Source organism: Sinohyriopsis cumingii, chromosome 6 (genome assembly GCF_028554795.1).
Source record: "Sinohyriopsis cumingii isolate HCF-2022 chromosome 6, ASM2855479v2, whole genome shotgun sequence".
Taxonomy (NCBI): domain Eukaryota; kingdom Metazoa; phylum Mollusca; class Bivalvia; order Unionida; family Unionidae; genus Sinohyriopsis; species Sinohyriopsis cumingii.
The window spans coordinates 99,093,224-99,118,338 of record NC_142966.1 but is presented as its reverse complement, the minus strand read 5'-3'; the positions used below and the strand labels follow the sequence as shown (position 1 = coordinate 99,118,338).

The 25,115-nt window shown below is 42.3% G+C and overlaps 1 protein-coding gene across 5 annotated transcripts in view; it reads left to right on the top strand.

Annotated features, from left to right (window-relative positions):
• Positions 1 to 25,115, top strand: part of LOC149797539 (uncharacterized) — an 84,529-nt gene that overhangs the window by 19,908 nt on the left and 39,506 nt on the right. For 4 of the 5 annotated variants that reach the window (XM_089962397.1, XM_089962394.1, XM_089962395.1 and 1 more), the window contains exons 7-8: positions 17,622 to 17,680; positions 18,313 to 18,373. In XM_089962397.1, the coding sequence (XP_089818523.1) occupies positions 17,622 to 17,680; positions 18,313 to 18,373 (120 nt within the window). The remainder of the gene's footprint in view (positions 1 to 17,621; positions 17,681 to 18,312; positions 18,374 to 25,115) is intronic. The other variant, XM_089962398.1, reaches the window with a different exon arrangement.

Genomic DNA, 25,115 nt, shown 5'->3' with positions numbered 1-25,115 from the left:
ACAAATACTATTCCATTCGAGAGACGGAAAAGCGCTCCTCTAGAAAATTTAGAACCACGGCTTACAAATACATGGTGAAGTTTAAAGATTTCAAGGCCGACGTACCGTTGGAGAAAGCAGAAGGGTTCATCACCGGGGTGTGAGATTCTTTGCTCACCACACTCAAGCGACAATGTCAACCCAAAGAAGACGATCGCTTGAGACTTTCCATACAGCACGACGGTTTGAAATCCCCTGTTTGGATCGAGTTTAGCAGTCCTGCAGAATTGACCGCTTCCAAAGTCATGGACAAGATTCAACACGTGCAACAATCTAATGACCAGTTTGACATCACCGATGGAAAAGCCACACTCGACACGACCCACGTCTCTCCTCCTCAAGGGACCGGACAACACAATAAGATGTTATTGGTGAACGACCTTCGCATCACCAAAACGAGCCTCGTCCAAATTCACAACCCTCAAGACCAGATGTGTTTAGCCAGGGGTATCGTGGTGGGACGAACCAATGCCAACAAAAACGACACGGTAGAATGGAAAAGAGCCTGGGAGAACATTCGAAAATCGAACCGAGCCAAACAGCGAAGTGAAGCAGAACTCCTGTTACAACAAGCTGACCTGTCCAAAGACACACCCTGCGGCATTCCTGAAATGCAAAAATTGCAAGATGTCCTAGCTCCATTCTACACCTTGAAAGTGCACCCTCAAGAAGTGCGCGGGCCTCTGTTGTTTCAAGGGAAAGACTTTAAGGATGGAAAATACATTCACCTTTATCATCACGATGACCATTTCGATACCATTACCAGTATCACTTCATTCCTGGGATACAGTTATTACTGTGAGAAATGTGACTATGGCTATAAAAATCGAGAGCAACACAAACATTGCGGATTGAAATGCTCAGGATGTTTGGCCTCTCCACCCTGTCTGAGCGAAGGGCAAAAACCATTGCAATGTCCTGCTTGTCTGCGCACGTTTGTCAGCCCTGCCTGTTACAAACAACATCTGAAGACGCAAGGTTCACAGCAGAAATGTGCTTGTCAACTCCTGAGATTGTGCCCTACGTGTGGACAAGGCATACGTACCAACAGTGCCAAGCACGCGTATGTTCAGGAAAGAAAAAATGTCACATTTGTCACCACATCGTGGACTCTAACACCAATGCTACGTGCAAAAATACCAATCCCCACCAGAGAAAGAGGATGGACACAAGAAGAAAGGCAATTTCATCTTTTTCGATTTCGAATGCATGCAATAGACCGGTATTCACATTCCTAATTTCTGCGTGGCTCATCGAGCGTGCGAGAAGTGCATTCAATAACCTATCTTCAGTCATTGCCCTCACTGCAGCAAGATTCCCGGAGGGCGTGAAAAAATCTTTCGAGGACCGAACACGTTAGCCGATTTTGCACAATGGGTCTTAGACCCCATCGACAAGACGTGGAGCCAAGAGGACATCGAACGTTACGGAGATTGTCATCGTCATGCCACAGTGATGGCTCACAATTTCTCCGGATACGATGGACAGTTTCTTTTGAGATACTATATGGAACAAGGCACCGAGCGTCCTAAAGTGACTTTGAACGGAGCCAAAATCATTTTCATGCAAGTGGGACAAGTACAGTTTAAAGATTCGATGAGTTACTTGGACATGCCTTTGAGCCGAATGCCTAAAACGTTTGGAATGACAGAAATGGCTAAAGGGTACTTTCCACACTTTTTCAGTACGGAAGCCAATCAACACGCCGTTCTACCCCATTTACCTGAGGCTCACTATTACGACCCTGACAACATGATTACCGAGCAACGAGAAGCTTTCTACGCTTGGTACCAGGCTCACGCCTCGGACCCTTTCGACTTTCAGGAAGAAATGTTAAAGTATTGTCGTTCCGACGTGGACATTTTACGACGTTGCTGTGGAAAATTTCGAGAACTGTTTATGGAACACGGAGGGGTCGATCCTTTGAAAGAAGCTTGCACCATTGCCAAAGCGTGTTCCTTAGTGTACCGGCAACGATTCATGCCTGAAAACACCGTGGCAGTCATCAGTCCTCAAACGACCCACTATGTCAAACGTCAATACTCGGTGAAAGCCCTACGCTGGTTACATTACTTGTGCGACAAGGAAGACAAATGGATTCAGCATGCCCGCAACGGAGGGGGCGAAAAGATCATTAGAACGCATTCGGTCGATGGCTGGGACTTAGAAAACCCCAAGATCGTGTACGAGTTTAACGGTTGCTTATTTCACGGATGTCCCGTCTGTTACCCTGACCGCGGCACTAAAAATCAGTTTTTACAACGAACCATGGAAGACTTGTACCAGGCCACTTGTCAGCGACGCCTAAAGTTAGAACAGGAAGGATACCAAGTGGTGGAAATGTGGGAACACGAATACGATCACCGTTTGAAAATCGATCCCGAGTTTAAACGCCTCGTGGAAAGTTACCAGTTCATGGACCCCCTGAACCCGAGGGATAGTTTGTACGGAGGAAGGACCAATGCCACCTGTTTGCTGTACCAAGCCGACGAAGAGAAAGGAGAAGAAATCAAATACTTGGACGTGTGTTCGCTGTATCCCTACGTATGCAAATATTGTCGCTTTCCTGCAGGACACCCACAATTGTTCACGGAACACATCGACCTGAAAAACATTCGACAATACGAAGGCTTGATCAAGTGCAAAGTTTTGCCTCCCAAGCACTTGTACCATCCCGTCTTACCTCACCATTGCCAAGGCAAACTGATGTTTCCTTTGTGCCGTACTTGTGCCGAAACGTGCAACCAAGACCAACCTTGTCATCACACCCAGGAAGAACAGGCCTTGACGGGAACCTGGGTCAGCGTAGAATTGTTCAAAGCTTTGGACATGGGATATCAACTGTTAGAAGTGTACGAAATTTGCCACTTTCCCAAGACACAAAAATACCACAAGGGTTACCCCACGCAGAAAGGCATTTTCGCCGACTACGTGGATGCCTTTTTGAAACTGAAACAAGAAGCCAGTGGCTATCCTTCCTGGTGTCACACTCTCGAAGACCAAAAGACATTCAAAGAGAAATACTGGGCACAAGAAGGCATTCCTTTAGATCACATCGAGAAAAACGAAGACAGGCGATCGTTTGCCAAAGTGATGTTAAATTGCTTGTGGGGTAAAATGGCACAACGTCCGTGTTTACCCAAGACGGAGTATTTGACAGAACCTTCCAGCTACTTTCAGATGATTCACGACAAAACCAAATTCATGAAACACGTGGACGTCGTTCGCGATGATTTGATCTTGGTCAATTGCGAAGAAGATCTGGACTTTGTACAAGACGACCCTTTTGGAAATGTCATCATTGCGGCTTACGTGACAGCTCATGCTCGCTTAAAATTGTACGTAGCTTTAGAACTGTTAGGGGAATGTGTCCTGTACTTTGACACGGACAGTTGCATTTACATCCATCACTCGAGTCAACAGCACCCTGACATCGAAGGAGACCGTTTAGGAGCCTGGACAGACGAGCATCCCGACGACAAGATTCTAAGTTTCGTCAGTGGCGGTCCAAAAAATTACGGCTACGAATACCGGGACCCAGAAGGAGCAGTGCACACGAAGTGTAAAGTGAAACGATTGACTCTGAATTATCGTACCAGTCGTGTGGTCAACTTTGGGGTATTGAAAGAAGCCTTGCAATCTGGAGAAGATGAACACTTTAAAGTGACCACCTATCAACCCAACAAGATTGTACGTTTACCCACTCACCACATCGTCAGTCGACCCTTGGAAAAAGTCTGTCAAATCGTGTACCAGAAGCGAGTGCGACTTCCCAATCATTTCACCTTACCGTATGGACACGTCGGTATTGGTCTGTATATAAAAAGGAACCCTAGGCAAGATCGATAGTTCATTGTGATTACCAAGACCAAGCGAACAAGATGAATACTTTCAGAGAAACACAAAACAAGTTCAGACAGGTACACTTCAAGTGTGGGACTTCTGAAGTGGAATGCGATTGTGAGCCTTGCGATGGGAACGATGCTGTACGCTGTGACTTTAGCGATGCCGTAAAGCATCATGGGAACTTTGTTCTCACTGCCCCTATCATGGAAAGTGATGCTGTGCGTGCCAAACCTGAGGGATGCGGAAGCGATGCCGCTCGTCCTCTTGGACACTTTACTGGGTTTCGTTTTAAAGGTAGATGTTCACCTTCACTTCTACCTCCCTACGGATGTCATCTAGCCCTGAGCAAACTCCTGTCCATGTCACCCAACCCTCATCGAAACGAACCTGTGAAAGAGGAATATTCGTTCCCTGTGCGTTTGTCGGAATACTGCGACTTTGAAAATCGTCTTCAATCGTTCAAAGGAAAATGGCCTAAGTATCTGGGAGGACCGACCCCCGAAGAATTAGCCAAAGCCGGATTGTTCTACTTGGGCGAAGGAGAGAAAGTCAAGTGCTTCAGTTGCGGTGTGTCACTTCACCACACGGAACCGCAAAATTCGGCCTACGTAGAACATGCTCGATGGTCACCGAATTGTCATTACTTACCCTTAGTGGGACCGAGACATTGAAGTAACTTACCATGTCGTTGAAGAAGAAACCAGACTGGCTAGGAGTGAAATGTTGGACATCACCGAGACCAGTGTTTAAACTTCATTTCAAAAATGATATTGAATCATTACCTAAAGAACTGCAAGAGGAGATTTACAAGGAAGTTTGGCAGGGGTTTGCCAGAGTGAAATCTCAATGGGTAACTGTAGAACTTTTGTGCCGAGAAATTCACAAGAGGAAAGTGAAAAAGTCAACCAGTGTGTTAGATTTCTCTGGGTCAAGTGTGCATTCGTCCTATTATATCACTCTAGACCGTTTACATCAAAAGAGTTCAGTGAGATTCTTGGACGTTACCCTGAATGGCATTGGTCAGAAATTACTTACTATGTGGATTACTTTTGCTCTAGGAGAAGATTGTGAATTGTACGGACTGACCTATTCATGGATACTTTACAAGAGAATATTCGTGCTTTGCCTGTGGAGTTAAGAGAACGCATTTACCGAGAGCTGGTCAAAATACAAGTGAAACGTAAAGAACAGTTGCATCCGTTACGTCACCAGATCTTTAACCACTGGTACCTGAATGGTATAAAAGAACTGATTCGTCAGAAATTGTTTCAGTGGTCAGACATTGTTCAAAATTTTGAGGTCGCCAATGATCGACATGTTCATAATTTTGGTTACTTCGAGATTCACCTAGTGCAACGCATTGAGGAAGACAAGTTAAAGGATTACAAACATATTTTACGTGGAATCTACTTAGAGGAAGAGGAAACTCCTAAACGAAGTTTGAAGTTTAGGTTACAGTTTGGAGCATTTAAATTTCCTACTGGAGAACGAAGATGTCTGGCTAGAAAGTACGTGTATTGCATCCGAAAAAAGAGAATATAAAAACAGGCTGCCATGCCACGACTTATGTCACATGTGATTGAACAGATTCCGTGGAAGGAACTCAGTGACCATATTCAAACCATGGATCATTACCATCGATTAATACGAGAACTGTATCCATTCAATTTGGGACGGCGCATAGTGTGTGTCTTAGTGACTTGTTTTCTGGGATTTCGTTTATCAGCCGATTCCTTGTGGACTCTACGATCAGTACTTACCACCTCAATGGCCTTAAATGGTCACGAAAGACTCCTTTTACTCAAAGCCTTGCGTTTTCATCTGGATACTTCTCGACCTCAACGGGAAAAAAAGATTCGTCAACTTTTAGCTACCGAAGACGTGTATGACGATGTGTGTGTAGCTTGTGACTTACACTCCCATTGGACAGATCTTCGTGACTGGAAAAAGGGGGGTTTTGAGGCTTGGACCCAAGAAGTGGCGCAGTATGCACGAGAGTTGTTCAAGGAAAAAAGTTACTTCTCAACCTGTGTTAGTGACAGTGCCAGAAGAACCTGTCACCGAGAACAACCACTCGCTTCAGGACAGGACTGTCATGGACATTCCTGAAAGGTCATTCCGGGAGGACACTTGTGTGACAATACCTCATGTAGAGACTGTAAGAACATTACACACTGTCCCTAGGACATCTTGGTTACCCAAAACATGATGTACAGAGACTTGTTTATATTCCACTTTGATTGTTTTGATGTGTTTTTTATTCCTGTACTTAACTATTTGGCTTTTATGTATTTTTGTCTTTCGTGTTGTTCATATTTGAAACATTCAATAAACGTGTCGTGAAAAAAGTATATAAACTCTCGTCTTGTTTGTTTTCGTGTCACAAGTGACATTCCTAACACTATGGCTACCTCTGCTGTCTCTGCTCCTTCTTCCTCTACTGTCAAAGTCATCGACGAACACTTAGATCGTGCCAGTTGGGAGGCTTTGTATCTTCGCCATCCCTTTAACCCTTTAACATGCTCATTGCTGGACCTAGCGGTTCAGGCAAAACCGAATTCGTCAAACGCTTGATCGAACATAAACATCATTTGATCGATCGACCATTTCAGCGCATCGTGTGGTGTTACAAAGAGTGGCAATCGGCGTACAGCCTCTTGCGAGAAAGTCAAGGCGATTCCATCGTGTTTGTGCAAGGCATTCCTAAAGAAGACGACGGCATCGTCTCTGACTTCCGTCAATCCCATTTGGTCATTTTCGACGACATGTTAGGAGAAGACGAAGAAGAAATTAAACTGTGGTTCACGCGCAAAGGGCATCACCGTAATGCCAGTGTCGTTTACATCACTCAAAATTTGTTTCAACAAAGTAAAGCCCATCGCACCATCAGTCTCAATGCGCATTACGTGGTCTTGTTTAAAAGCCCTCGAGATAAATCGCAAGTGCAAGTCTTAGCCAAACAGTTAGGAACGCCTTGGCTGACTCAGGCGTACGACGATGCCACTCAAACACCACACGCCTATTTACTCGTCGATTTGAAACCTACGACCCCTGATGATTTGCGATTTCGTACCCACTTGTTTCACCACTGGTGCCAAGACGGAGGGCTGTCCTGTACACGTCTCCGTCCTCAACTTAACTTCATTCCACAAAAAAATCTATAAAAACCTCAGACCCTTTTCGTCTGTCTCACACAACGTCAACATGACGTCCCTGCAGTCGCATCTTCCCGTCAAATTGATTCGTGCCTTGTATGGCATCAGTCGAGAAAAAAATCGACAAATACGGGCTTGTGTCTTAGAAGCTAGTCTCAAAGAAGTCTTACGATGGTTCACGGTGACAGCACGTCAATTACTCCAAGGGATCATTCAGATTCCTCATCAAACTAAACGCTTTTTTAATCGAAACAAAGTCGCTATGACCCAACTGGCCGATCCCCGCATCGACACTCAAACCAAAAAACAAATCATTTTGAAACCTGGAGGGAGCGGTATTCGCTCTCTCTTAAGATGGGATCCTAACGCCCCCAAAGTTCTCCCCAAGAAAAAAGTCAAACGAAGCTCCAAGAAGAAGAAAAAGACCAGGTCCCCAAGGAGACCCGTGTCTCCAAGAACTTCTCCAGTGGCGGGACCCTCCTCTTACCAGTCACCACCCCGGAAAAAGAAAAGAAGCCCCCAGAAAAAGAAACAGAGAAAAAGTCCCCAGAAAAAGAAAAGCCCACAGAAGAAAACTAGTCGCAAGAGAGGCACTTCGGACAGGACGCAACCTTACACTCGCAAACCACGACCTGCAAAGGCGGTGACCGCGTCTCCGGTAGCCTCAGGTTCATTCACTTCTCCGTTGATGACACCAAGAACTGAAGAGTACTTGGAGACGTTGATCACACCAAGAACTTCTCCGTTGATGACCCCAAGAACTTCCCCAGTGGCATGACCCTCCAATTTAGTGGCAGTGGCCGCTGCTAACAAAGTACCTTCTCCCAAAATCAAAGTTCAAGAAAGATCGGGTATGTTACAAAGTTTACTGGATTTGTCCAAGCAAGAACTGGCTCGATTTAGTCCGTTACGTACCCCTGCACGACGTGTCATGCCTGTCCTGAAGTTGATACGACGTAAAGACAATCAGTGGCGACGCGTTCCAGTATAAAAAAGGTGTGTGACCAAGTAGGGGTATCAGTGTTTTTGGTGCTCCTGAAGATGTCACCCTCCAGAAAACATCCCTCTTCTAAACAACCCCAAGGAAAGAAAAGGAAAGGACTGCCTCCACGTTTAGTCAAACATGGGGACATGTTATCTGTCCTGTCCAAAGCTTTTCCGCCCCTACGAAAAGAACTCGTTCAAACAGCCTCCAAAGAGGTCATCGATACCGTGTGCGAATGTTGTTTGAAAGTCTTGAAAGGTACGATCCCTTTGTCCAAACACCAAAAACAATGCTTTGGCAAATATCATCACGTTCTTCGCCAAATGGTTCAAAAGAAAATCCCCCTTCGTCAAAAGAAGAAGATGTTGATCCAACGTGGAGGCATTTTACCCCTCTTGTTAGGCCCCTTACTGAAAGGAGTCTTGGGAACCATGTTAGGAGGACTGGTGGGAGCAAGATAAAAAAGCCCTCTGAAGTCCCAAGATCTCAGAATCGACCCTTGACAACCCCATGGAAGGACGAAAACTAGCTTTAGTGCCTTACAAACGATGGATGGAATACCATCGTTGGCAAGAACAATGCACCCCGCATTTACCTCCTAATCCCCATTTGAGCGAAATGTCCCAGTTACAACACGAATTGCAGTCCTTGATGGATCGCCAAGATTTGTCCGAAACAGAAAAATCGCAAAAGTACGGTCAACTCTTGCAATGACTACAACTCTTTCACCAGAAATCTTTAGACGAAACAGCTCTACCCTGTCTGAAAGATTTTAAGACCTTGATGAAAAGTCCAGCACCATCACCAGTACCACCACCACTACCAGTGACAAAGACAGAAAAAGAAGAAGAAGAAGAAGGGTTTCAAACTCCACCAGAAGTACGCAAGTTAACAACACCACCTACCTCCAGAATTGGATGGATTAAAAAGATGATGACCACCCCTTCTTCATCACAAGAGAAAAAGAAGGTGAAGACAGAAGTGAAGACAGAAGTGAAACAAGAACCGATATCCCCTGTTCCGACATCCTCCTCTGCGACACCTATTGCTGGTCGCACACGCAAAGCATTGCAATCCAAGAAAGTACCCCAAGAGAAAAAGAGTAGCATCTTCCAAGAGTGGGTGCCTTATTAACACACAAACACAAAATGGAAAAAGTGTTAGCCAGCATTTACTACGATCCCTCGCATCCTGCAGGTTACGCAGGAGTTCAAAAATTGTATCGTGCTGCCAAAACTCGACTGAAAAGTCTCCGTTTACCTCAAGTGCAACGACGGTTACAAGAACAAGCTACCAACACTTTACACAAACCCATTCGACGCAAGTTTTCCAGAAGTCGCACCCAAGTGGAAGGCATCGATAATCAATGGCAAGCCGATTTAGCCGATGTCTCTCATTTGGCCAGCTACAATCGTGGCTACAAATATTTGTTTTATGTCATCGACGTCTTTTCCAAATTTGCCTGGGTCCTACCCTTGACTTCCAAATCGAGCAGCGAGTTAGTGCGAGCCCTGCAACGAGTGTTGAAAGAAAGTGGTCGTCACCCTCTTCGATGGCAAACGGACAAAGGTACCGAATTTCTGAACCAAGCTTTCCAAGAAGAATTAAAGAAACGTGACATTCATTTTTTTACCACCGAGAATCCAGAAACCAAAGCCAGCATCGTGGAACGTTTTCAACGCACTTTGAAAGAACGCATGTGTAAATTTATTGAGCAGTTGCATCGGTTACCTGCTTCCCAATCCCTCCCTGAAATTCTCCTTGAACGGGAACTTTGTGTCCATTACCAGTGCCAGTCACCCCTCCAACAACAATAACCCCATTTTGAGCGGAGACACGCCTCTGACGTCCAGTAACCCCTCGGACAGCCACAGAACTCTGGAATTATGAGTCACCAAGACCAATTTTACTTAACCTTACCCAGTGACAGTTCCATGGAGGTGTTTCCCAAGAACACGTTGTGCTGTTACACGGCGAAATTACCTCAGACCATCCCATTAGATCACGAAGCCCATTGGGAAGTGGCTTTAGTAGAAATCATTCACCCGACCCAAGTCCTCAATGTCCTTCCCAATCAAAAATTTTGATGTGGAAGTTCATGACGAACAATTGCAACAGTACTTGGATACCCATGGCAAATATGACAAGAAAACCCCTGGCACAAAAAATCAAACGTACACCACCTATCACTTGTTCGTTCCCCCAGGCTATTATTTTAGTGGTCAACATTTGGTGAGCACCATAGCCTCCAGGTTTAATGTCGTGTTTCTGAAAGCTTTGGAAAGTGTCAAAAAAAGTGTCACCATGGAATACCACAAAGCAGCTCGTCGCTTCTTGATGAAATTTGACGGGAGTAAAATCGTGTCCATTTTATTTTGTCCTGAATTGTTTGACATGTTGGGCGGAGACATGGACATGAGAAAGGCAATGATGAAGAAAAACGAATTGCCTGTCATTTACGACAACGAGTCTTTTAGCAAGTTATTTCGTGCAACGGTAGAACTGAACCAAGGACTGAATTTGATGTTTGTGTACTCCGATGTGGTGGAGTATAACGTGGTGGGACACACCTCTGTGCCGTTACTGCGTGTCATTCCTTTCAAAGTGGATTCTGCCACGGTCACTGACGAGGAAGGTGGAAACACTTACCACGTTCACCGCGAATTTGTACATCCTCACTATTTGCCTGTCAGCAAGTCGTATTTGGACACGGTCAACATTGCTATAAAAGGAGATGTGGGACAAAATATTCCATTCACCAAAGGAAAAGTCACGGTGAAACTCCATTTTCGAAAACGGTTCTCTCACGATTCGTAAGTCATGTATCCAGTGTACCGAGGGGTTGCTCGACAACGAGGACACGGTTGAGGAGATATGTTAAAATCGGCCTTTCGTTCGGTATCCCCGGTTTTGAAACCGATGGTGACATGCGGATTGCACGCCTTGAAAGATGCGGCACTGACACAAGGCAAAGAATTTCTCCAAAATGTCATCATCGACAAACAAAATCCTAAAGAAGCCTTCATGAGGGCAGGCAAAAATGTCTTGCTGCAAACTGGCAAAGACCTTTTGGGCCGACGAGACACACCTATAAATGCCCTGCACGCTACCAAGTCAAGCATTCAGCAAGGACAAGGCAGAAAGAGACGACGAAGAAAACACCCTTTCACCAGACTTCACACGTCGGAAGTGGATCTGTTTGCCATGCCCCCCACCATGATGACCATGCAAGAATCCCAGTGGGTGGAATTTCATCCCGTCTCCTCTTTGACGGATTCCGCTCCCATCAAGTTTGAAATCAAAGGACAGCCCGAAGATTACATCGATCTGAATAGCAGTTACCTGTACTTGAAAGTCAAAGTGATCAAAACGGACAACATAAATCCAGGAGGCGATGCTAGAGTAGCTCCTGTCAACAATTTCATGCATTCCTTGTTCAGCGAAGTGGACTTGTACTTGAATAACAAACTGGTCAGCAGCAGCATGGATACTTACCCATATCGTGCCTACCTGGAAAATCTCTTGACGTACGGAAAAGAAGCCAAGAATACTCATCTGGATGCTTGCGTGGTATGGAAACCTGATACGGCAGGTGTAGGCACGTTTAGCGACACAGTCCTGACAGAAGATGACAATCCTTACAATGTGGGGTTTAACGACCGTCGTAAGAAAATTCTGCAAGGGCTAAGTTTAGAACTGATGGATCGTTTGCATTTAGACATGTGGTTACAAGAAAAGTATTTGCTGAACAGGGTGGATATCCGCCTGAGACTGAATCGTAGCAGTGCCGCTTTCCATTTGATGGCCCATGCCAATGAATACAAAACTATCATTCAAGAAGCCCGACTTTACGTGCGTCGTGTGGAAGTGTTACCTAAAGTGGGAAACGACGTCAGTCAGACGTTGAGCAGAACGACCGCCAAGTATCCGATACGACGCGTAGAAGTGAAAACGTTCACCATTCCCGCTGGACAGCGATCTATGATCGAAGATCATCTGTTCCAAGGACAGTTACCCAAACGTTTGAGTGTTGGTATCGTCAGGAATTCAGCCTTCAACGGAACCCACGATCAAAATCCTTTTGAGTTTCAACATTACAATGTGTCCAAGATCGAAGTCAGTCGCGACGGCAAGACCTTGTGTACCCGACCCTTTGAGCCCAACTTTGGTGTCGCGAAGAATTATTTGAGATCGTACTTGTCCCTGTACGAAGCCACCGGACAGTTAGGAACCAACACCAGTCACGGTATTTCGTACGAAGATTATGCAGGAGGCTACGCTTTGTGGGGTTTTGGTTTCACTCCAGACCAAGGCAGCGACGAGGGATATTTCCACCCTATAAAATATGGGTCAGATTCGTGTGGAACTTCAGTTTGCAAATCCACCTCCAAATCACACAGTGAACGTCATCCTGTATGCAGAATTTGACAATACCATATAAATCAACAGTTTGAGAGAAGTCATTCTAGACTATTAGAAGCCATGGAAGACTGTGATCCCTCTTTGCCTAGTGGAGAAACTTTGAGGATGAAATGTGAGGAGACCGGGTAAGAATAATCTCATGACAAAGACGAAGAAGTTATCATGATGAAGTCAAGATGGCCAGAACAAGAAGCCCATTTAGTCTCCTGTTTTGCCAAACACTTGGTCGAAAAAATGACGGAATTGATCAAGAAAGATTGCTATGGATGTCAAAACGATCATCCCAGTCAAATTCAACACGATAAATGCCTAATGCTGAGTCAAGAAGAAAAATTGAATGAGTATCTGGACGAAGCTTGGAGTCTCATCTCGGACGAAGTCGTGTTGCATCAGTGGTATAAAGACTTGCGTGAACATTCTTGTCCACCAATAACCACTCAAGAGATCCATCGTATCGAAGCTCTCCTGAATCAGAGTGGGGAGACGAAGCGAAGAAACGGTTATTTGTCAGACATTTTCAAGCAAAAAGTCAGGATCGAATTGATGACTTATTATTACTTGTGAAGAAGAAGAAGAACAAAACCACACAAAACATGGATACCTGGGAACTTTATTACCTTTTGAACCACAGTTCGTACACGGCTTCTTGGAATCCTGTCGTCTGTGCTAAAGATGAACTCCCTCATCGCAAACCTCAAGACCATCTAGCTTATGTGATCAACACGGACGACAGTCATCTCCCAGGAACCCACTGGGTAGCCGTCTACTTTCCTCAAAAAGGATGTGTGGAATATTTCGATTCGTATGGATTGCCTCCTTTTGAAGACGATATCATTGACTTTATGAGAAGAAATGCTCAGACCACCCGATTCAATAATGTGAAATTACAAGGCGCGGATTCCTTGGTGTGTGGACAATATTGTGTGTATTTTCTGCATCATCGCAGCCTGGGTTATTCCTTAGAACATTTAGTGACTCATTTTGATCCTCGTTCTTCTTCTAGAAACGATGTGAAAGTAGATCGATGGTTTTGTGACCATTATGCTTATCTTTTGTCTCAAGCTAGGAAACGTAGTGTCCATCAATGGCCTAATGACTTCCAACAGTGGAAATCACAATTTCATTCACAACGTTGTCAGCCCTGTCCAAAATAATGTGTAAATTGAAAAAAATGATTCTGATTTGAAAAAATGTTTGATGTTATATTGTTGGATTATTGTTAAAAATGTAAGAGTTGTTGGTTAGTGTTAAGTGATTTTTGAATAAAAAATGTTGTGTTTTGAAAAAAATGCCTTTGTGTTTTATTTGGCTATAAGAATGTTGATTCATGCTCTTTGACTTCTCTCTGTCTCTCTCATGACACTCATTGATCGTTCCGGCTCGAAAACCGTAGAGGGATGTTTTCCCTCACGTCCGCGCTTTGACTTTAAGAACCGGGATAATTTCCAGTCTAACCATCCATTGTCGACTCATCCTCCTACGAAGATGTGCTCCAAACTAGCTAAGCTAAACGAAGCCTACGTGAATTTGCATAGGGTCAGACACAGTCTGATACCGAAGCCTGAAGAGATAGAGAATGGGAGAATGCTAAAAGTCACTGAAGACCTGATAGAAGAGCTCTTCAGAGAAGAAGTGAACAGGGAGAAAGAAGAATGGACAGAGAAGTACAGACTTCAGAGACAGCAGCAGCAGCAGCAGCAGCAACCTGAACCTGAGAGAGGCTTTGTCGATTGTCGTATCTACACCAAAGAGTTCTTCTTCTCTTTCCGAAGAAGCAGACCTATCGTCAGAAAGTCTATCCTCAGAGGACGTCGCATTCTTAGAAACTAAAAGATTGCCATAGCAAACAAAAAAACCCAGCCCTTTTCAGGGCTACCCAATACTCTAGAAAAGAAATAACAATCGATTTACCAATGTGTGTATGTAGAGTAGTGTGAATATAAACACTGACTCTTTTGTGGTGTGCGTGTATGTGTTTGTGTATATGATTGTGTGTTTGTAAGTGCTCACGTACGTTTGTGTGGATAGTAGATTATGATGATGTTTTTTTTTTGGTGTTTCACGTGTGGGGAGAGTAGATTTGGGGTTTGATTGGATTGCTTTGCGTATGTGGATAGTATATTATTTGTTTAATAAATTTTTTTAGAATAGTGATGGGTAGTATAAAAAAATGAGTGAGTGTTTCTTTTAGGTCCGCGCGTTGTTTGGTTATGATCTAGGTAAGATCAATTTTTTAGGGGATGTTTTCCATCACGTCCGCGCTTTCAGTATAAATTAAAAATCGTTCGGCAGTCTAGCTACCCTTGTTGATTGATCAACACCACCAGAATGAACACCAGACTAGTTAAACTGCTTGAACTTCATGTACACCTGGAATATGCCAGGCGTATAGTGAATGAGCTGGCTGCAGAGGCCATCGTAGAAGAGGGAAGGATGAAAGAGGAGAGAGGAAACAAAGAAGAGGAGGAGAGAAGAAACAAAGAAGAGGAGGAGAGAAGAAACAAAGAAGAGGAAGAAAAGGAGAGAGGAAATTTCAGAATCCCAGAGACAGAAGATTGGGGTTCTGAAGCCACTTATCCCGCCTCTGCTCTCCCCCAAAAAAGAGTGAAAAGAGACTGGGGAAGAAGATGTGTGTGTAGTGCCAGGCGTGGAACGTGCCATCATTAACCAGTGTGAGGGTATGTGTTTGTGTGTTTGTGTTTGTAAGCGATCACGTACGTTTGTGTGAATAGTAGATTATGGGTTTGTTTATTGTTTCTTAGCGTATGTGGAGAGTATAGTTTGGGTTTTGTAACCGCTCACGTACGTTTGTGTGGATAGTAGATTAGGATTTGAATAGGATTTGATTTTGATGCTTGGCTTGTGTGATCGGTAGATTTTGGTTTGTTTCTTGCTAGTTGGCGAATGTGGATAGTAGATAATATGAGATAAGAAAAGTAGGGGATGTTTTCCTTCACGTCCGCGCGTTGTTTGATCATATCTAGGTATATTTAATTTTGTTTTAGGGAGATGTTTTCCATCACGTCCGCGCTTTAACTATAAGAACCCACAGTATTCGTCGTTCAAACCATTCTACAGAGAATAAAAAAGATGGCTTCAAACCAACTTGATAAAATGAAAACATTGCAAGACGTCATGGACAATTTGGGTGTGATGGAGCAAATGTTAGTGAGGCTAAACGAGGATCACTATTCTTATAGTCCCCATCGAGTGAAGATGGAGATCAACAAGTTAAGAAAAGTAAAGGACATGATCAGTGCTCTGATGAAAGAAATAAAGGAGGAGAAGGAGGATGAAGAGGAAAGGATAAGGATGAGAGAATGGAACGAAAAATTTGAAAAAGAAGAAGAAAATGAGAAGAGGAAGAAAGAAGAGGAGGAGAAGCCAAAAGAAGAGAAAAAGGAGGAAGAAAGAAAGAAAAGAAGAGAAAAAGTGTAGGACAGAAAATAAGAAGTTGGTGGAGAAATAGAAGAAATTAGAAGAAGAAATCCAAAGGCCCTTTTCAGGGCCACTTCAATCTCTCGAAAAGAGATCGACTTTCAATTGCCTACCCCTGTTCCATTTCCATAGACCCAACAGGTCGGGACCATATTAAAATAGGTTCCCGACCCTGTTCCATTTCCCCTTGACGCTCAACAGTCCCATATTCCCATGTTCAATTCCCCTTGATGCTATATTGCCCCAGGGTTTTACGTCCATGTTAAATTTCCCATTGTCCCTATACAGTCCCATGATTTATTCCCCATGTTAAATTCCCCTTGTCCCTAGACTAACCCAAAATAGATTCCCATGTTAATTCCCATTGTCCCCAGAGTGCCAGGCAAGTTTTCCCCATGTTAAATTTACATAGTCCCCAGAGCGCCAGGACCCTGTTTTTAATGGTAAGTCCCATTGTCCCTAGGGTGCCCCCATTCACTACTAACGTTTCTTAGAAGGCTATGTTCCAATTCTGTAATACGCTGTTGATGAAAATAAAAATGATAACTGTCATGCAAGGTCAGAATTTAGCGTACGATGTTTACGCGTACTTTAATGGATTTACTTTATCTATTTGTGTTTTTATAACAGTAAACACACAATTTTCTTCTACTTGAGTGAGTTATCGATAGAACAAATGCTGAAAAAAACAACCAGAGCAACATTGCTACACCGTCAAACAAGGTCAGACCTAATGTATGCGTATCCTTTAATGGAGTCACAGTTCTTGTTTTGATGCTTTTTATAATAGCATGAAACAACACATCGTTTATTAACTTATCCGATCTTTCAAGGGAGCCCACTGTTTTGGTACTTCACTTGAACGAAATTTACTGGGGTGCTTATGCTTGTCAAGAATATAATGATTATAGAGGACAAACACACATCCTATTGTCATGCTTTGTAAATCAGCATGTAAGAAACTTACTTATAAGCTACTCTCAAACGGATATGATACCTAATCAAATTATGATTCAAAGAATAATCTTATTTTTCTTAGGAATCATAAAGCATGCCTTGCAAATATAGTGGTTAAATTTGTAAATGGATTTTGTGGGTGTCGATCAGGAGAGGTAGACATTCTTCGGTAGGAATGGATCTTGTTCTTTTTACATTTCCCCTTGTTGCTAGGCCGTCCAACCATGTTCAACGTATAGATATTTTTTTTATATTACATTTGTACTTTGTTACCATAGTGTCATATTAATATTAATCCTATGGACTAACGTGGAGCTTAAGATGGCGGTCGTAATGTTAATTCCATTTGTCGAAAGAATGTGATGTTTGAAGCCCGACCGTTCTCCATTACTACTCTTACTTGATGGCAAACACAAGCAAACTTCCACCCCTTTTTGTAAAGAGATAGAGGTAACTCATGCTCTGTTATCATAACAGCCTTCACGTGCCATACAAAATATTACTTGAGCAGTGGATACCAATATATTAACCAAGCACACGTACTGATAATTTTTTAAAGTAGGACTTATAATAACAATATTGATTAAAATGGCTGAAATAATATCCGATGAATTGACTTGGACGTAAAATGACTTTGAAATACTTACATTACAATATAGATCACAAACTGATAACGGCACAACCATCTGTTATATCAATTGATAATTCCTAAAATTTACAATGTTGTTTTGCATGCGATATGTTATGTTCCATCTGAAACCCTAATACATATCTTTCAGTCGAAAAAGTCAAAAAATGAATCAGACCCTGAAAGATCGGTCAGCAATCGACACCAACAGTGAGTATAAACATTCCTTACTTTCTCACACAAAAATATCCATATAGAAACGTTGTAATGTTAGATGAACACTGATAATCTGTTTAATCGGACGTCATTTGTTTTACCTCATTGACGCAATAAAGTCTCATAAACTTATTATAATGATTCTTAAAACACGCAAACGATTTATTTGTGGAGACTCTAGTAGCTAAAATGGATTGCCTGGCCAAAGTATTGAAGAAAAAAAAAAGAAAAGGAAAACGTACACTGCGGATGTGTGGTTTGCATTATTAGCGCTTTGACTCAATGCATCTACCCATTCGAGTTGTGTTGACTAAATGTATTTCACGCTGTGTTCTTTGTAATTTTTTAACAAATAACAAATATTAACTTAGCAACGCGTTTGAATGTATTTTCACATATGTCTTTTTCCGTAAGAGTTGCACGGTGAAGAATACAAAATAAATCCACAAAATATCGTGAAACGTTTAATTTTTGCAAAGGTAAAGACCTCTCTCTAATTTTCAACAATCGCACCTAATCTCAGATCTAACAAATTATAATATCATGCTTCCATTCATTACAGAATGTACAATCCAAACCTTTACTATATTTCTCCATTTTGACCACTGTCATGTTTGCAATTGTAGTAAAAAGGAAGGCAAAGAACATACCACCGAGCAGGGTCAAATGGTATCCGGCACAAAAAAGGTAAATATGTCCTTAGGTCCAGGGCCGGCGCCAGACTATCTGGCGCCCTAGGCAAGGTTAGATTCTAGCGCCTCCCCCCCCCCCCCCGAAAATATTTTGGTGTTTCGGTCAGACTGAATCTACCCGATTATTTGTCCCTGTATGAAATAAACCAGGATAAAAAACGACCCTCAATAAAACTGAAATTTATTTATTTATTTTCCAAAACTGTTGTTGACTTGGATAAATGCGCCCCCTGAAATCAGCGCCCTAGGCGGCTGCCTAGTTTGCCTATATGGTAGCGCCGGCCCTGCTTAGGTCTTGTGATGTTTACTGTGGAAGCTTTGAAATTGAAAAATATAGTCGAATACCATTTCCGGTTGTTATTCGACATATGAAGATTACCCCGGTTATGGAAAACAAGCAGTTGATTAATTGACTGGTTAACGAATTAGTTTCCATTAAGTTCACTTACATGACTTGTTAATTGGTAAATCATTTTATCAAAGGATATAAATACACATAACCTTTCCTATATTTGTCTTCTTGTAATTTCTCATCTGTGTCAAATATGGTCTATCTTTCTGTTGTGTTTTTTGTCATGAACTATCTCAAGTGAGACTCCGTTTCTTCTCACTTGAGCTTGTGAGACTTTTCTTGACCTTGAACCTTACATGCATGAAACTTAGGATCGTACTACTGTTGCCCTGGCCATGTGTCTAGGGTTTCAGTTTCCGCTCCCACCCCCATTCGTTTGCTGGATTTTGGGTGTGTTGGATTTTTGTTCTGTTTGTGGGTTTCGGTGGTACTTAGGGTACAGACCGGGCCTGCGAGGGCTCTATTAAGATAGTCCTTTCCCCAGACTATATCGAGGCCCCGAGTGGCCGAGTGATCTAAAGCGCTCTCCGTTACGGATCACTGCCATCTCACCTCTGTCTGCGTGGGTTCGAGTCTCAGATTCGGCCAATGTGAATATGTGAGAAAGCTTGCCAGTAGCTTCTCGTGGGTCGGTGGTTCTTTCCGGGGTTTTCCCGGGTTCTACCTCCACCATTGTCCATTAATACTGGCCGCCATGTATAGCATATAGTGTGCTGAAAAATGGCGTTAAACACTACAACAACAATAACCAGACTGTATCCCGCTGGCATATTTGGTGGGCTGCTGTTTATTCCGGTTTCGGGGGAGGGGGGTTTCAGCTACAGAGGTGCCGATTGAGATTCCTTTAGGATAAACTCCGTAAGAGAGTTAATGCTTCTAGCCGGCACATCTCATCTCTTTGTTATTTTCCTATAAGCGCTGTTCGCTATTCAAAATAAGATATTCTAGCTGTTTTTTTATAAGGCCGTGCTCACCATATATATACTCCTTGATAGGGTTTTGCCCACTGCCCCGTCCGTTTACTGTTTCCATAATACACAAGTTTGTAATCGGGTGATAAATAACTGGGTGTAAAAATTTTTATATGATGGTGGACAGTCTTCATTTCGTTTGGGATTATTGTGAGATGTATATATTGGAACAGACACAAGCGTGTTGCTTCCAAGACTTTATTTCTTAGAGTGACTCATATAAACAATCTACAAAGCGGGTCCCTGACAGCGCATGTGTATATAAGTTGGAGAAAGACGTACTGTACACATGATGTAGCTTGTATAGTCCACTTCAATAATACAACATTACCCATGTTTTGACAAAATAAAAGTAAAGTTGTTTAATTTTGACGGTAACATATACAACAAGGCAACGAAATCTAAATAATCATGTAGAAATAGTTATTTTCAATGATATATATTTAACATGGAACAGAATATCACAAGATAACAATGCATACGTCAGTAATGTCCAAAATATATTGAATGCGTTAATAATGTTGTTCATAGTCATCTTGGATAACCATTAACATTTTGTTCCTATACCCTAAACAATCATCCTGCTTGCCATGTACTTGTCAGTTGTTAACAGTCTCCGCTGTTTCACGTAAACGCCACTCTTGGACATCTAAACATTTACACCCAAGTTTCAGTTCAGTTCTCTATCTATTACCATCAATGTTACTTAGTCCATTCATCATTTACATAGAGCTTGTTAGGTTTCATCTCTCTTCCAGACCGTGTTATATATGGGGCTTGCGACCTCAAAGTCTTAGCTCCTGATTCTAGGATAGTGTTATTGAAATTGGTTTCTCTAGGGAAAACTGTTTGAGGTATAATGGTACCAATTGAACAAACCCAGGTGGGCGGAGCTTTAGGTGTAGGAACATTGCATTCAGAAATAAACAACAAAACTAGCTGTGATTGGTGCATTATGTAAGAGTTATACTTTCTGTTTGGCTTAAAAAAGTTGAGCCTCTTGGCAACATGTGAGATTATGTTAATTCATATATAGATCATATTTTATATTTTTAAAGTTTTTTTTTTTTAATTTCGGTACACATAGCTGAAAATGTATATGTTGTGACTAGATAACACTTACCCCTGTCTAGTTTCAGTAGAGTTATCTCTCTTAAATCCAATGGAGTACCTGGTTTTGTCCTTGTCAAATTGACAATCTAACATTGTTCTCTATGACAGTGTGTGATATGCATGCTGAGGTAGGACAGAAAGTATATTTATTTCACAAAACATTAGCATTGATGTATATGGAAAACATTTGGTATCGTGATATTTTGAAATAGAGTATTTTCATATTGCTGCTCGGGGTCAGCCAATACATGAGAAGCAAATGGGGTCTCATTTGACAGATTCTCCATGGTTTTATTAAGTAACCTTCGATTTCGGCGGTAAACCCCACCATCCCTAGTTTGTACAGAATATGACCTGCCGCATTGAACTCTTATAAATGGCGGGTTTCCATACTTTGCTAAATTGAAGTCTCACAGAATCATTTATAGAAAGGGGTTTAAGTAATGTTGCTGATTTGTTAAAATAGTGTTTTGATTTTGATTTCTACTGCTGCATTTTCTTTTGAACAATAGTTGGGTCAACGGTCTGTGTTTTGAGAAGTTTATTTGTAATGGGTATTCTGGATTTTGTTCTTTCCCCCAAGTAACATTTGAGTTGGTGTATAGCCGCAATCCAAGGGCTTATTTCTATATTCTAACAAGGCTAAATAAGGGTACCGCTTACTGTCCCTTACTTTGGTGAACAATTTCTTGGCAATCGAGACTGCCTTTTTTGCCAAACCATTAGACATTGCATGTAATGGACTTTCCGTCCTGTGTTCGAATCCACATTCTTTGGCAAAGTTTGCGAGTTTTTTGGGATGAAAATTGCGGTCCATTGTCGCTGACACAGACATCACAAATACCGTTTCGTGACATGTGTACTTTCAGTTTCCAGATAATTGTGATACTTTGTGTGTTAGGCAATAAGTCTATCTAAAAAATCGACTATAATAATCTACAGTAATGAGATATTTTTTTCTCCATCAAATGCAAACTGGTCAGTACCAATTTTTTTATATGGCCTTTGTGGGATGTCATGTGGGATTAAAGGTTCCTTAGCATTGGAGTCGCGGTGAGTGAGACATACCGAGCATTTTAACACATGTTCTGCGATTTCTTTGGACATGCCTGGCCAAAAGATATCTTTCGCGCGTTATAATGTCTTGTTTACTCCCAGATGACCAGTGTGCACAGCTCGTATTATCTCTTGTCGGAGACCTTTATGTACAAGTAACTTTTGACCTCTGAAAATAAAGCCATATTCTACAGATAGCTCATCCATGTGATTCCAGAACTCAAGCACATCTAGACTGCAGTCAGCGCGTGAACTGAGTTATAGTCTTCATCCAAGTTTGCATTTGCAGGTCAATTTTGATAACGCTCTTCGGACATTTTAACTGTCGACCTGTGACAAACAATTGTTGTTTGATCGTATGTACGTGAAGGTCGAGTCCTTCAATCAGTTTTCGGTATGCGTCGGGAAGTGATTGTCTTGATAAATACTCACTAATGGGAAAATCTTTCCCTCGTACATGATGAACTTCAATATCGTACTGCTGAAGCTGCAACATCATGGTTGAAGGCGTGGAGGGGCTGCTGAAAGGGGCTTCCTCATGATCGACTCAATCGGCTTGTGATCTGAGTGCACCCTAACTGGTCCTGCAAAAACCGATTGATGAAAACGTTTACAGACAAATAGTATAGCCAGCATTTCTTTTTCTATCTGAGCAGACCCTGTTTCGGTTTGTGTTTGGCTTTTGGATGCAAATGCTATGGGGTGACCGTCTTGCACAAGGCATGCCCCAATCCCATACTTGGGAGCGTCTACTTCGAGTGTTAATGGCTTGGTCGAGTCAAAGTCAACCAACACAGGGTGTCGCGTGATTATATCCTGGACCTCTTGAAATGGCTTCTTCTGAGGTTCGTCCCAGAAAAATTCCACGTCTTTCTTCAAGAGGGCGCGTAAAGGATTTGTAACCTCTACTAAATTTGGCGCGAATTTAGAAAGATAGTTAACTATTCCTAACAGGTTTTCTAATATGGCCCTGTTTTCGGGAGCATCAAGTTTAAGAATAGCCTCAACCTTGTTTTGATCGGGTTTTAAACCTGACGACCTTATGGTATGGCCAAAGAAAGACACTTCCGTTGCGCATATTATGCATTTGTCTGGGTTGAGACGCACACCCTTTGAACGTGCACTTTCAAGTACACGTGTCAACATGTCGTCATGTTCCCTGCGAGAGCGTCTCCACACCAATACGTCGTCGATTACACACGCGACATTTGGTAAGCCCTCAAAATTTTCATCCATTTTCATTTGAAATATGTCTTGTGAACAAAATGTAACCTAAGATATGGGTACCGTCCGAAAGGTGTACTGAATGTAGTTAGGCGTGAAGATTCGTCTTCAAGTTTCACACTCCAGTAGCCATGTGTCTAAGCAAATACGTAATTTACCCGATTTCGGTTTCTCTGTTATTACAAGGTAGTTGACCCAATAGGTGGGTTCTGTAACCCTTCTAATAATTTTGCACTATTCCATTCTTGTGAGTTCTTCTTTAAGCTTTGACTTTAGTACTTCTGGTAATCTTCGCCGCGGGGGGGGGGGGGGGGTGCGTTACTACTGGTCTGCATCTGGTTTAAGATGCAGCTTGCACTTACCGGGAAACAGACCTATTCCTTTAAATATGCCACTGTACACACTTGTAACAGCTGATTTATATAAGCCAGACTCGTTATCAATAACGTAAGTCAGCCGGACTAACTGTAAGTCAAGTGAAGTTTGAAGGCTAACGAGAGCTGCTGTCTATCTACAACGTAAAAATATGTTTTTACAGTTTTACCGTTGTGAGAGCAGGAAAGCATTATCTTGCCCGCTACTGAAATCAAATCCCTTGTATACGATACAGGGTTACTGTCGGGGAGTATTAAGGGGTCTTTAATACTGAGTGTTTTGTACGACGCTAGTGGAAGAATGTTTACTTGTGACCCGGTATCTATTTCAAATTTATATGGGGTTTGGGAAGGGCCCATAAGTAATTGGACAAATGCACGATCTGGAGATGAGAGAAGCAGCAGAGGGGGCGAACCCTACTCTAATTGGTTCACTCTCCGTTTCGCAAAATAAGCCTTCCTGGCAAATCGCAACAAAAAAAAAAAATCAAAAAACAATCGCAATTGTCTCAGTATCCGGTATGAGACAACTCTGTCAAACTCGAATTGACTTACCCGGCCTATCGCTGGGTAAGTTTTTCTGATCGCGAAAAATCTCAGCGATCGCGTCGGTGCCAGCGCCCTCCTTGCTGCTATTAATTAAATCATTATTTTATATCATAATATGGTACATCCAGAATCCTACACAGCTAGGCTAGCTCGAGAACGACTAGAAGCAATTAAAAAATTTGTTCCTGTCATAGACAAGTTCATAAAAAATCTACAGGCGCGGCAAGAAGCACACATTGAATTTACTACTGGTACAGAACAGTTATTTAAACCTGTTACACAAATTACTGAAAAAGTTGTAATGCGGGATATTGAGAAAAAGAAGGAGGGTATTCTTCCAGTATTAAAACGAACAGAACAAATTTTACAAGAACTTTCAGCTAAAACAGCCGCCGCACAACCTCAACACAACCACAAAATGTGGTCGTTGACCCTGTCGCGGATAAAGAAGAACAACAAACGGATGTTGCTTTTACGGAAAATTTTACTGATGATGGTATACAAGTAATAAAAAGATTCATGTTAAAAACTAATAAGGATATAACGGAGTTTGGTTTGTTTGCTGCTTCAAGTTATCAACGCAAACATGATTTTTTAAAACCCGAGCATGCAAAAATATTAGTCGTGATATATCGGTTGATTGGGTGTATAAAATAAACCGGAGTATTAGTCGGATATCCAGACAAGATAGCATTTATAACACGTTTTTGGGCGGAGTAGTATTGCACGATGAGATTCAACAGAAACAAAAGGAACATAAATAAAAAGTACAAGAGGAGCGAAAACAACAACAAAAACTAAGTGAACAAAAAAAAAAAGAAAAAAAAAAGCGAAAACAACGACAGCGAAAACAAAACAAAATACACCAGGAAGACCCTCCGTATCAACTTCCTCCTCCACTGCAACAAACAGAAACACACGAAGAACCAGAAGAAGAAATCACGATGCGCCTGGTGCCACTGGTAGTGTTTTGGGAAATAATTTTGTTTGTTCTGATAATATCCTCAATGATGTACAACGGTTAGAGGTTCTCATAGGAGGGAAACGTGCCGGAAATAACTCACCAGAAATAATTAATGAAGCAAATGATATTTGTCG